This window comes from Oncorhynchus gorbuscha, linkage group LG10 (assembly GCF_021184085.1).
Source record: "Oncorhynchus gorbuscha isolate QuinsamMale2020 ecotype Even-year linkage group LG10, OgorEven_v1.0, whole genome shotgun sequence".
In the NCBI taxonomy this organism is placed as follows: Eukaryota; Metazoa; Chordata; class Actinopteri; order Salmoniformes; family Salmonidae; genus Oncorhynchus; species Oncorhynchus gorbuscha.
Window position 1 is genome coordinate 96,701,753 of NC_060182.1, and position 14,661 is coordinate 96,716,413.

Sequence of the window (14,661 nt, forward strand, 5' to 3'; positions counted from 1 at the left end):
GTAATGGTGCCCACGCGTGTCTGTAATGGTGCCCAGGCGTATCTGTAATGGTGCCCAGGCGTATCTGTAATGGTGCCCAGGCGTATCTGTAATGGTGCCCAGGCGTATCTGTAATGGTGCCCAGGCGTGTCTGTAATGGTGCCCAGGCGTGTCTGTAATGGTGCCCACGCGTGTCTGTAATGGTGCCCACGCGTATCTGTAATGGTGCCCAGGCGTATCTGTAATGGTGCCCAGGAGTGTAATGGTGCCCAGGCGTATCTGTAATGGTGCCCAGGCGTATCTGTAATGGTGCCCAGGCGTATCTGTAATGGTGCCCAGGCGTATCTGTAATGGTGCCCACGCGTATCTGTAATGGTGCCCAGGCGTACCTCTCACGCCTGTCACCATCGTTACCAGCGCCTCATCATTGTTTCCATGTCTGTGCATTTGTTTGTGTTTTGTTTGTTTGTTTATTTATTAAATGATTCACTCCCTGAACTAGCTTCCTGACTCCCAGCGCACACTTTGCATATACTTATTTTATAATACGTATTTCTATTATTTAATTAACAAAGTGTTGCAACACCCAATGCCCCTGTGTGAAAAAGTAATTACCCCATTACACTCAATAACTAGTTGCAATGACCGCTTCCTGTAGTTGTTGATGAGTCTCATGTTTCTGAGGAGACATTTAGTCCCACTCTCCAGAAGTGCTGTATCTCAGCAGATGGTTGTGGGTTTTCCACGTGCCACAACACTCTGGTATTGATCATCCTTTAACTAGTTCTCCATTTTCTTAAAAAAAAAAAAAAATGTAAATGGTGAGCCAACATGTTTTACCGCAAAAACTCGTTTTCTCATGGCTTTCTCTTGTCCCTCTGCAGCTTGTAGTGAGCAATATGTTGGGACTCGCAATACATATCATATCGGCACATACGTATGGTTGATAATATGGTGAGGTCCCTGGCTATTCAATACATATCGTATGGTGAGTTCCCTGACTATTCAATACATATCATATCGGCACATACGTATGGTTGATAATATGGTGAGGTCCCTGACTATTCAATACATATCGTATGGTGAGGTCCCTGACTATTCAATACATATCGTATGGTGAGGTCCCTGACTATTCAATACATATCGTATGGTGAGGTCCCTGACTATTCAATACATATCGTATGGTGAGGTCCCTGACTATTCAATACATATCGTATGGTGAGGTCCCTGACTATTCAATACATATCGTATGGTGAGGTCCCTGACTATTCAATACATATCATATCGTGAGGTCCCTGGCTATTCAATACATATCGTGAGGTCCCTGGCTATTCAATACATATCATATCGTGAGGTCCCTGGCTATTCAATACATATCGTATGGTGAGGTCCCTGACTATTCAATACATATCATATCGTGAGGTCCCTGGCTATTCAATACATATCATATCGTGAGGTCCCTGGCTATTCAATACATATCATATCGTGAGGTCCCTGACTATTCAATACATATCGTATCGTGAGGTCCCTGGCTATTCAATACATATCATATCGTGAGGTCCCTGGCTATTCAATACATATCGTATCGTGAGGTCCCTGACTATTCAATACATATCGTGAGGTCCCTGACTATTCAATACATATTGTGAGGTCCCTGGCTATTCAATACATATCGTGAGGTCCCTGGCTATTCAATACATATCGTGAGGTCTCTGGCTATTCAATACATATCGTATTGTGAGGTCTCTGGCTATTCAATACATATCATATCGTGAGGTCCCTGACTATTCAATACATATCATATCGTGAGGTCCCTGGCTATTCAATACATATCATATCGTGAGGTCCCTGGCTATTCAATACATATCATATCGTGAGGTCCCTGACTATTCAATACATATCGTATCGTGAGGTCCCTGGCTATTCAATACATATCATATCGTGAGGTCCCTGGCTATTCAATACATATCGTATCGTGAGGTCCCTGGCTATTCAATACATATCGTATCGTGAGGTCCCTGACTATTCAATACATATCGTGAGGTCCCTGACTATTCAATACATATCGTGAGGTCCCTGGCTATTCAATACATATCGTGAGGTCCCTGGCTATTCAATACATATCGTGAGGTCCCTGGCTATTCAATACATATCATATCGTGAGGTCCCTGACTATTCAATACATATCGTATCGTGAGGTCCCTGACTATTCAATACATATCGTATCGTGAGGTCCCTGACTATTCAATACATATCGTGAGGTCCCTGACTATTCAATACATATCGTGAGGTCCCTGACTATTCAATACATATCGTGAGGTCCCCTGGCTATTCAATACATATCGTATGGTGAGGTCCCTGAATATTCAATACATATCGTATGGTGAGGTCCCCTGACTATTCAATACATATCGTATCGTGAGGTCCCTAACTATTCAATACATATCATATCGTGAGGTCCCTGGCTATTCAATACATATCGTATCGTGAGGTCCCTGACTATTCAATACATATCATATCGTGAGGTCCCTGACTATTCAATACATATCATATCGTGAGGTCCCTGGCTATTCAATACATATCGTATGGTGAGGTCCCTGACTATTCAATACATATCGTATGGTGAGGTCCCCTGACTATTCAATACATATCGTATCGTGAGGTCCCTGACTATTCAATACATATCATATCGTGAGGTCCCTAACTATTCAATACATATCATATCGTGAGGTCCCTGGCTATTCAATACATATCGTATGGTGAGGTCCCTGACTATTCAATACATATCGTGAGGTCCCTGGCTATTCAATACATATCGTATGGTGAGGTCCCTGACTATTCAATACATATCGTATTGTGAGGTCTCTGGCTATTCAATACATATCATATCGTGAGGTCCCTGACTATTCAATACATATCATATCGTGAGGTCCCTGGCTATTCAATACATATCATATCGTGAGGTCCCTGGCTATTCAATACATATCATATCGTGAGGTCCCTGACTATTCAATACATATCGTATCGTGAGGTCCCTGGCTATTCAATACATATCATATCGTGAGGTCCCTGGCTATTCAATACGTATCGTGAGGTCCCTGACTATTCAATACATATCGTGAGGTCCCTGACTATTCAATACATATCGTGAGGTCCCTGGCTATTCAATACATATCGTGAGGTCCCTGGCTATTCAATACATATCGTATCGTGAGGTCCCTGGCTATTCAATACATATCGTATGGTGAGGTCCCTGGCTATTCAATACATATCGTATGGTGAGGTCCCTGACTATTCAATACATATCGTATGGTGAGGTCCCTGACTATTCAATACATATCGTATGGTGAGGTCCCCTGACTATTCAATACATATCGTATCGTGAGGTCCCTGACTATTCAATACATATCGTATGGTGAGGTCCCTGGCTATTCAATACATATCGTGAGGTCCCTGACTATTCAATACATATCGTATGGTGAGGTCCCTGACTATTCAATACATATCGTATGGTGAGGTCCCTGACTATTCAATACATATCGTATCGTGAGGTCCCTGACTATTCAATACATATCGTGAGGTCCCTGACTATTCAATACATATCGTATGGTGAGGTCCCTGACTATTCAATACATATCGTGTCATGAGGTCCCTGCCATGGACTCTGTCAGGTCTGGCCCCTTCGGACAGATCTTCAGGCCAGACAACTTTGTCAATACATATCGTGTCATGAGGTCCCTGGCTATTCAATACATATCGTATTGTGAGGTCCCTGGCTATTCAATACATATCGTATTGTGAGGTCCCTGGCTATTCAATACATATCGTATGGTGAGGTCCCTGGCTATTCAATACATATCGTATGGTGAGGTCCCTGGCTATTCAATACATATCGTATCGTGAGGTCCCTGGCTATTCAATACATATCGTATGGTGAGGTCCCCTGACTATTCAATACATATCGTATCGTAAGGTCGCTGACTAGTCAATACATATCGTGTCATGAGGTCCCTGGCTATTCAATACATATCGTATGGTGAGGTCCCTGGCTATTCAATACATATCGTATTGTGAGGTCCCTGACTATTCAATACATATCGTATCGTGAGGTCCCCTAACTATTCAATACATACCGTGACGTGAGGTCCCCTGACTATTCAATACATATCGTGAGGTCCCTGACTATTCAATACATATCGTGAGGTCCCTGGCTATTCAATACATATTGTATTGTGAGGTCCCTGACTATTCAATACATATCGTATCGTGAGGTCCCCTGACTATTCAATACATATCGTGACGTGAGGTCCCCTGACTATTCAATACATATCGTGAGGTCCCTGACTATTCAATACATATCGTATTGTGAGGTCCCTGACTATTCAATACATATCGTATCGTGAGGTCCCCTGACTATTCAATACATATCGTATCGTGAGGTCCCCTGACTATTCAATACATATCGTGAGGTCCCCTGACTATTCAATACATATCGTATGGTGAGGTCCCCTGACTATTCAATACATATCGTAAGGTCCCCTGGCTATTCAATACATATCGTATGGTGAGGTCCCTGGCTATTCAATACATATCGTATGGTGAGGTCCCTGGCTATTCAATACATATCGTATCGTGAGGTCCCTGGCTATTCAATACATATCGTGTCATGAGGTCCCTGGCTATTCAATACATATCGTATGGTGAGCTCCCTGGCTATTCAATACATATCGTATGGTGAGGTCCCCTGACTATTCAATACATATCGTATGGTGAGGTCCCCTGACTATTCAATACATATCGTATGGTGAGGTCCCTGACTATTCAATACATATCGTATGGTGAGGTCCCTGACTATTCAATACATATCGTATGGTGAGGTCCCTGACTATTCAATACATATCGTATGGTGAGGTCCCCTGATTATTCAATACATATCGTATGGTGAGGTCCCCTGACTATTCAATACATATCGTGAGATCCCCTGACTATTCAATACATATCGTATGGTGAGGTCCCTGACTATTCAATACATATCGTATGGTGAGGTCCCTGACTATTCAATACATATCGTATGGTGAGGTCCCTGACTATTCAATGCATATCGTATGGTGAGGTCCCTGACTATTCAATACATATCGTAAGGTCCCCTGGCTATTCAATACATATCGTATGGTGAGGTCCCTGGCTATTCAATACATATCGTATGGTGAGGTCCCTGACTATTCAATACATATCGTATCGTGAGGTCCCCTGACTATTCAATACATATCGTATGGTGAGGTCCCTGGCTATTCAATACATATCGTATGGTGAGGTCCCTGGCTATTCAATACATATCGTATGGTGAGGTCCCTGGCTATTCAATACATATCGTATGGTGAGGTCCCTGACTATTCAATACATATCGTATGGTGAGGTCCCTGACTATTCAATACATATCGTATGGTGAGGTCCCTGACTATTCAATACATATCGTATGGTGAGGTCCCTGACTATTCAATACATATCGTATGGTGAGGTCCCTGACTATTCAATACATATCGTATGGTGAGGTCCCTGACTATTCAATACATATCGTATGGTGAGATCCCTGACTATTCAATACATATCGTGTCATGAGGTCCCTGGCTATTCAATACATATCGTATCGTGAGGTCCCTGACTATTCAATACATATCGTGTCGTGAGGTCCCTGGCTATTCAATACATATCGTATGGTGAGGTCCCTGACTATTCAATACATATCGTATGGTGAGGTCCCTGACTATTCAATACATATGACCCTATTTCAATACATATCGTATGGTGAGGTCCCTGACTATTCAATACATATCATATGGTGAGGTCCCTGACTATTCAATACATATCGTATGGTGAGGTCCCTGACTATTCAATACATATCGTATGGTGAGGTCCCTGACTATTCAATACATATCGTATGGTGAGGTCCCTGACTATTCAATACATATCGTATGGTGAGGTCCCTGACTATTCAATACATATCGTATGGTGAGGTCCCTGACTATTCAATACATATCGTGTCGTGAGGTCCCTGGCTATTCAATACATATCATATCGTGAGGTCCCTGACTATTCAATACATATCGTATGGTGAGGTCCCTGGCTTTTCAATACATATCGTATGGTGAGGTCCCTGACTTTTCAATACATATCGTATCGTGAGGTCCCCTGACTATTCAATACATATCGTGACGTGAGGTCCCCTGACTATTCAATACATATCGTGAGGTCCCTGACTATTCAATACATATCTTATCGTGAGGTCCCTGACTATTCAATACATATCGTATCGTGAGGTCCCTGACTATTCAATACATATCGTATCGTGAGGTCCCCTGACTATTCAATACATATCGTATCGTGAGGTCCCTGACTATTCAATACATATCGTATCGTGAGGTCCCTGACTATTCAATACATATCGTATCGTGAGGTCCCTGACTATTCAATACATATCGTGAGGTCCCCTGACTATTCAATACATATCGTGTGGTCCCCTGACTATTCAATACATATCGTGAGGTCCCCTGGCTATTCAATACATATCGTATCGTGAGGTCCCCTGACTATTCAATACATATCGTATCGTGAGGTCCCTGACTATTCAATACATATCGTAAGGTCCCCTGGCTATTCAATACATATCGTATCGTGAGGTCCCTGACTATTCAATACATATCGTATCGTGATGTCCCCTGACTATTCAATACATATCGTATCGTGAGGTCCCCTGACTATTCAATACATATCGTATCGTGAGGTCCCTGACTATTCAATACATATCGTATCGTGAGGTCCCCTGACTATTCAATACATATCGTATCGTGAGGTCCCCTGACTATTCAATACATATCGTGAGGTCCCCTGACTATTCAATACATATCGTGAGGTCCCCTGACTATTCAATACATATCGTATCGTGAGGTCCCTGGCTATTCAATACATATCGTATCGTGAGGTCCCTGACTATTCAATACATATCGTAAGGTCCCCTGGCTATTCAATACATATCGTATCGTGAGGTCCCTGACTATTCAATACATATCGTGTCATGAGGTCCCTGGCTATTCAATACATATCGTATCGTAAGGTCGCTGACTATTCAATACATATCGTGTCATGAGGTCCCTGGCTATTCAATACATATCGTATGGTGAGGTCCCTGGCTATTCAATACATATCGTATGGTGAGGTCCCTGACTATTCAATAGATATCGTATTGTGAGGTCCCTGACTATTCAATACATATCGTATGGTGAGGTCCCCTGACTATTCAATACATATCGTGTCATGAGGTCCCTGGCTATTCAATACATATCGTATCGTGAGGTCCCCTGACTATTCAATACATATCATGATGTGAGGTCCCCTGACTATTCAATACATATCGTGAGGTCCCTGACTATTCAATACATATCGTGAGGTCCCTGGCTATTCAATACATATCGTGTCATGAGGTCCCTGGCTATTCAATACATATCGTATGGTGAGCTCCCTGGCTATTCAATACATATCGTATGGTGAGGTCCCTGACTATTCAATACATATCGTATGGTGAGGTCCCCTGACTATTCAATACATATCGTATGGTGAGGTCCCTGGCTATTCAATACATATCGTGAGGTCCCTGGCTATTCAATACATATCGTGAGGTCCCTGGCTATTCAATACATATCGTGAGGTCCCTGGCTATTCAATACATATCGTGAGGTCCCTGGCTATTCAATACATATCGTGAGGTCCCTGGCTATTCAATACATATCGTGAGGTCCCTGACTATTCAATACATATCGTATGGTGAGGTCCCTGGCTATTCAATACATATCGTGAGGTCCCCTGACTATTCAATACATATCGTGAGGTCCCTGGCTATTCAATACATATCATATCGTGAGGTCCCTGACTATTCAATACATATCGTATGGTGAGGTCCCTGGCTATTCAATACATATCATGAGGTCCCTGGCTATTCAATACATATCATATCGTAAGGTCGCTGACTATTCAATACATATCGTGTCATGAGGTCCCTGGCTATTCAATACATATCGTATGGTGAGGTCCCTGGCTATTCAATACATATCGTATGGTGAGGTCCCCTGACTATTCAATAGATATCGTATTGTGAGGTCCCTGACTATTCAATACATATCGTATGGTGAGGTCCCCTGACTATTCAATACATATCGTGTCATGAGGTCCCTGGCTATTCAATACATATCGTATCGTGAGGTCCCCTGACTATTCAATACGTATCATGACGTGAGGTCCCCTGACTATTCAATACATATCGTGAGGTCCCTGACTATTCAATACATATCGTGAGGTCCCTGGCTATTCAATACATATCGTGTCATGAGGTCCCTGGCTATTCAATACATATCGTATGGTGAGCTCCCTGGCTATTCAATACATATCGTATGGTGAGGTCCCCTGACTATTCAATACATATCGTATGGTGAGGTCCCCTGACTATTCAATACATATCGTATGGTGAGGTCCCTGGCTATTCAATACATATCGTGAGGTCCCTGGCTATTCAATACATATCGTGAGGTCCCTGGCTATTCAATACATATCGTGAGGTCCCTGGCTATTCAATACATATCGTGAGGTCCCTGGCTATTCAATACATATCGTGAGGTCCCTGGCTATTCAATACATATCGTGAGGTCCCTGACTATTCAATACATATCGTATGGTGAGGTCCCTGGCTATTCAATACATATCGTGAGGTCCCCTGACTATTCAATACATATCGTGAGGTCCCTGGCTATTCAATACATATCATATCGTGAGGTCCCTGACTATTCAATACATATCGTATGGTGAGGTCCCTGGCTATTCAATACATATCATGAGGTCCCTGGCTATTCAATACATATCATATCGTGAGGTCCCTGGCTATTCAATACATATCATATCGTGAGGTCCCTGGCTAATCAATACATATCATATCGTGAGGTCCCTGGCTATTCAATACATATCGTATCGTGAGGTCCCTGGCTATTCAATACATATCGTATCGTGAGGTCCCTGGCTATTCAATACATATCGTATGGTGAGGTCCCTGACTATTCAATACGTATCTTGAGGTTCCTGGCTATTTCCCAGCCCTAGTATCTGTTGTTTCCTGTTCGATAGTGACCTCTAACCCCTGACTGTGTTTCCTGTCCAGGAGAGCGCTTGGCCAAACCAGAGAGAGGGAAGATGAGAGTTCACAAGATCTCCAACGTCAACAAAGCTCTTCACTACATCACCAGTAAAGGAGTCAAGCTGGTGTCCATCGGAGCTGAGGGTGAGTTCAACAATATCCTGGTCACTATTGACACTGACTGGAATGTAGTCCACTAGACTGTAGTAAACTAGACTGTAGTACTATGTAGTACACTAGGCTGTAGTACACTAGGCTGTAGTACACTGGACTGTGGTACACTGGACTGTGGTACACTAGACTGTGGTACACTAGACTGGTACACTAGACTGTGGTACACTAGACTGTGGTACACTAGACTGTGGTACACTAGACAGTAGTACACTAGGCTGTAGTACACTGGACTGTGGTACACTAGGCTGTAGTACACTGGACTGTGGTACACTACATTTACATTTACATTTAAGTCATTTAGCAGACACTCTTATCCAGAGCGACTTACAAATTGGTGCATTCACCACTACACTAGACAGTAGTACACTAGACTGTGGTACACTAGACTGTAGTACACTAGACTGTAGTACACTGGACTGTGGTACATTAGACTGTGGTACACTAGGCTGTAGTACACTAGACTGTAGTACTATGTAGTACACTAGACTGTAGTACTATGTAGTACACTAGACTGTAGTACTATGTAGTACACTAGACTGTAGTACTATGTAGTAATAATAATAATAATAATATATGCCATTTAGCAGACGCTTTTATCCAAAGCGACTTAGTCATGTGTGCATACATTCTACGTATGGGTGGTCCCGGGGATCGAACCCACTACCCTGGCGTTACTGTAGTACTATGTAGTACACTAGACTGTAGTACTATGTAGTACACTAGACTGTAGTACTATGTAGTACACTAGACTGTAGTACTATGTAGTACACTAGACTGTAGTACTATGTAGTACACTAGACTGTAGTACACTGGACTGTGGTACACTAGACTGTGGTACACTGGACTGTGGTACACTAGACTGTGGTACACTAGACTGTGGTACACTAGACTGTGGTACACTAGACTGTGGTACACTAGGCTGTAGTGCTATGTAGTACACTAGACTGTGGTACACTAGACTGTGGTACACTAGGCTGTAGTGCTATGTAGTACACTAGACTGTGGTACACTAGACTGTAGTACACTGGACTGTAGTACACTGGACTGTGGTACACTAGACTGTAGTACTATGTAGTACACTAGACTGTAGTACTATGTAGTACACTAGACTGTAGTACTATGTAGTACACTAGACTGTAGTACTATGTAGTACACTAGACTGTAGTACTATGTAGTACACTAGACTGTAGTACTATGTAGTACACTAGACTGTAGTACTATGTAGTACACTAGACTGTAGTACTATGTAGTACACTAGACTGTAGTACTATGTAGTACACTAGACTGTAGTACTATGTAGTACACTAGACTGTAGTACTATGTAGTACACTAGACTGTAGTACTATGTAGTACACTAGACTGTAGTACTATGTAGTACACTAGACTGTAGTACTATGTAGTACACTAGGCTGTAGTACACTTGGCTGTAGTACACTTGGCTGTAGTATACTAGACTGTAGTACACTAGACTGTAGTATACTAGACTGTAGTACACTAGACTGTAGTACACTAGACTGTAGTACACTAGACTGTAGTACTATGTAGTGCACTAGGCTGTAGTACACTGGAATGTGGTACACTAGGCTGTAGTACATTAGGCTGTAGTACACTAGACTGTAGTACTATGTAGTACACTAGGCTGTAGTACACTAGGCTGTAGTACACTAGGCTGTAGTACTATGTAGTACACTAGGCTATAGTACTATGTAGTACACTAGGTTGTAGTACACTAGGTTGTAGTACACTAGGCTGGAGTACACTAGACTGGAGTACACTAGACTGGAGTACACTAGGCTGGAGTACACTAGGCTGGAGTACACTAGGCTGTAGTAAACTAGACTGTAGTACTATGTAGTACACTAGGCTGTAGTACACTAGGCTGTAGTACACTAGGCTGTAGTACACTAGTCTGTAGTACACTAGGCTGTAGTACTATGTAGTACACTAGGCTATAGTACTATGTAGTACACTAGGTTGTAGTACACTAGACTGGAGTACACTAGACTGGAGTACACTAGACTGGAGTACACTAGACTGGAGTACACTAGACTGGAGTACACTAGACTGGAGTACACTAGACTGGAGTACACTAGACTGGAGTACACTAGGCTGTAGTAAACTAGGCTGTAGTACTATGTAGTACACTAGGCTGTAGTACACTAGGCTGTAGTACACTAGACAGTAGTACACTAGACTGTAGTACTAGCCTCATTAGACCAGCCCCATCTCGCGAGTCCTGGTCAAAAGTAGTGTTATTTGGGACACCTCCATGGCACCCTATTCCCTACATACTGCTGTACTTTTTTTTTCTTTTTTCTCACTTCTCACATATTTTCGTTTTTTTTCCGTTTGTTGGACAGAAGTGGAAAGGAAAGATACACTGAGTGTACAAAACATTAGGAACATCCCCTTTTGCCCTCAGAACAGTCTCAATTCATCAGGGTGTGGTCTCTACAACACAGGAGGTTGGTGGCACCTTAATTGGGGAGGACCCGGCTCGTGGTAATGGCTGGACCTGAGTGGAATGGTATGGTATGAAATACATCAAACTTGGTTTAATTCGATTATCTCTGTTCCAGCCATTATTGTGAGCCGTTCTCCCCTCAGCAAGTGTCCAAATTGTTCCACGGGGAGGCTTCCCACAGTTGTGTCAAGTTGTCTGGATGTTCTTTGGGTGGTGCAACATTCTTGATACAAACGGGAAACTGTTGAGGATGGAAAAACCCAGCATCGTTGCAGTTCTTGTCACAAACCGGTGCGCCTGGCACCTACTACCAAATCCCAGTCAAAGGCACTGCAATATGTTGTCTTCCCCATTCACCCTCTGAATGGCACACGAACACAATCCATGTCTCAATTTGTCTCAAGGCTTAAAAATCCTTCTTTAACCACCTGTCTCCTCCCCTTCATCTACATGTCTCCTCCCCTTCATCTACATGTCTCCTCCCCTTCATCTACGTGTCTCCCCCTTCATCTACGTGTCTCCCCCCTTCATCTACGTGTCTCCCCCTTCATCTACGTGTCTCCCCCTTCATCTACGTGTCTCCCCCTTCATCTACGTGTCTCCCCCTTCATCTACGTGTCTCCCCCTTCATCTACGTGTCTCCCCCAGCAAGTTCATCTACGTGTCTCCCCCTTCATCTACGTGTCTCCCCCCTTCATCTACATGTCTCCCCCTTCATCTACATGTCTCCCCCTTCATCTACATGTCTCCCCCTTCATCTACATGTCTCCCCCCTTCATCTACATGTCTCCCCCCTTCATCTACATGTCTCCCCCTTCATCTACATGTCTCCTCCCCTTCATCTACATGTCTCCTCCCCTTCATCTACATGTCTCCTCCCCTTCATCTACATGTCTCCTCCCCTCCATCTACATGTCTCCTCCCCTCCATCTACATGTCTCCTCCTCTTCATTAACACTGATTGAAGTGGATTTAACAAGTGACATCAGTAGGGGATCATAGCTTTCACCAGGCCCTCCACCCGAGACCACGCCATAACAGAATCCTATGGGACCTGGTCTAAAGTAGTGCACTTCATAGGGAATAGAGTGCCATTTGGGACTGAACCGATATTCTAATTAGCTGAATAAACACCTAAAACAACGTCTGTTCTCCGACACTGTCTGCAAAAAAACTCTGGGATTTACTGAAATTGGAAGCTGGTGCGTGCGTGCGTGCGTGCGTGCGTGCGTGCGTGCGTGCGTGTGTGTGCGCGTGTGTGCGCGCATATGCTTGTGTTTTGTCTGTGGTGGTCACACATGACCGCATCCCTCAAAAGCAATGTTTGGCCCCTCATTCCTCCTCCTCCTCCTCCTCCCTTCCCCCCTCAGAACAGAAGCTGAGCTAAAGGGGTATGCCAGCCACGGTTCTAGTTGAACTAACGTAACACCGTGGGAAATGTAAACGCTAGGCAGTAGCGCTATAGGTTCGGGGGTGTGTTCAGAAATATCGTTGCTATTTTATGTTATGTTTGTTCCTTATATAATGACAAACCACTGTCCACCCTCAACAATAGGTTTACCTACTTTTAATGAACAGATACTTCAGCTAGAAAAACTCCCTGTTTAGCCAGCAATAAGGCCCGAGGGGGTGTGGTATATGGCCAATATACCACGGCTAAGGGCTGTTGTTATTATGTAATGCGGAGTGCCTGGACACAGCCCTTAGCCGTGATGTATCACAACCCTCCCGAGGTGCCTCATTGCCGTTATAAACTGGTTACCAATGTAATTAGTAGTCAAACTAAATGTTTTATATATCAGACCGTGTAGCGTATACGGGCTGATATACCACGGCTGTCAGCCAATCAGCATTCAGGGCTCGAATATAAATTGTATTATAAATTCTACTAAACAGGAAACGGTATGTATACTGTACACACACATGGTCCCTGTGTGTGTACAGTATAATACAGCCAAGACAACACACTATGGAGGGTTTTACTCACATCCACACTGTACACAGGAGCTGGATAATTAGAAAGAACGGAGGAATGTCGTCAACGTTATACTGTTCACAGGAGCTGGATAAAGGTCCATTAGAAAGAGAGAACGGAGGAATGTCGTCAACGTTATACTGTTCACAGGAGCTGGATAAAGGTCCATTAGAAAGAGAGAATGGAGGAATGTCGTCAACGTTATACTGTTCACAGGAGCTGGATAAAGGTCCATTAGAAAGAGAGAATGGAGGAATGTCGTCAACGTTATACTGTTCACAGGAGCTGTATAAAGGTCCATTAGAAAGAGAGAATGGAGGAATGTCGTCAACGTTATACTGTTCACAGGAGCTGGATAATTAGAAAGAACGGAGGAATGTCTACAACATTATACTGTTCACAGGAGCTGGATAATTAGAAAGAACGGAGGAATGTCGTCAACATTATACTGTTCACAGGAGCTGGATAAAGGTCCATTAGAAAGAGAGAACGGAGGAATGTCGTCAACGTTATACTGTTCACAGGAGCTGGATAAAGGTCCATTAGAAAGAGAGAATGGAGGAATGTCTACAACATTATACTGTTCACAGGAGCTGGATAATTAGAAAGAACGGAGGAATGTCGTCAACATTATACTGTTCACAGGAGCTGGATAAAGGTCCATTAGAAAGAGAGAACGGAGGAATGTCAACGTTATACTGTTCACAGGAGCTGGATAAAGGTCCATTAGAGAGAACGGAGGAATGTCGTCAACATTATACTGTTCACAGGAGCTGGATAAAGGTCTGTTAGAAAGAGGCAGGCTTCTGTAACCACTTGGAGCCTGTGTTCCGGCTAGTTTGGTAACCTATAACAATAGCAAGGCTATATACAGGGGGTACCAATACAGAGTCA

General features: G+C 43.3%; 1 protein-coding gene across 1 annotated transcript in view; it reads left to right on the plus strand.

Annotated features, from left to right (window-relative positions):
• The window catches only part of LOC124046995 (alpha-actinin-3-like), a 128,733-nt gene that overhangs the window by 88,593 nt on the left and 25,479 nt on the right, over positions 1 to 14,661 (plus strand). The window contains exons 3-4 of the mRNA XM_046367743.1: positions 9,179 to 9,298; positions 11,751 to 11,793. Coding sequence (XP_046223699.1) covers positions 9,179 to 9,298; positions 11,751 to 11,793 — 163 coding nt within the window. The remainder of the gene's footprint in view (positions 1 to 9,178; positions 9,299 to 11,750; positions 11,794 to 14,661) is intronic.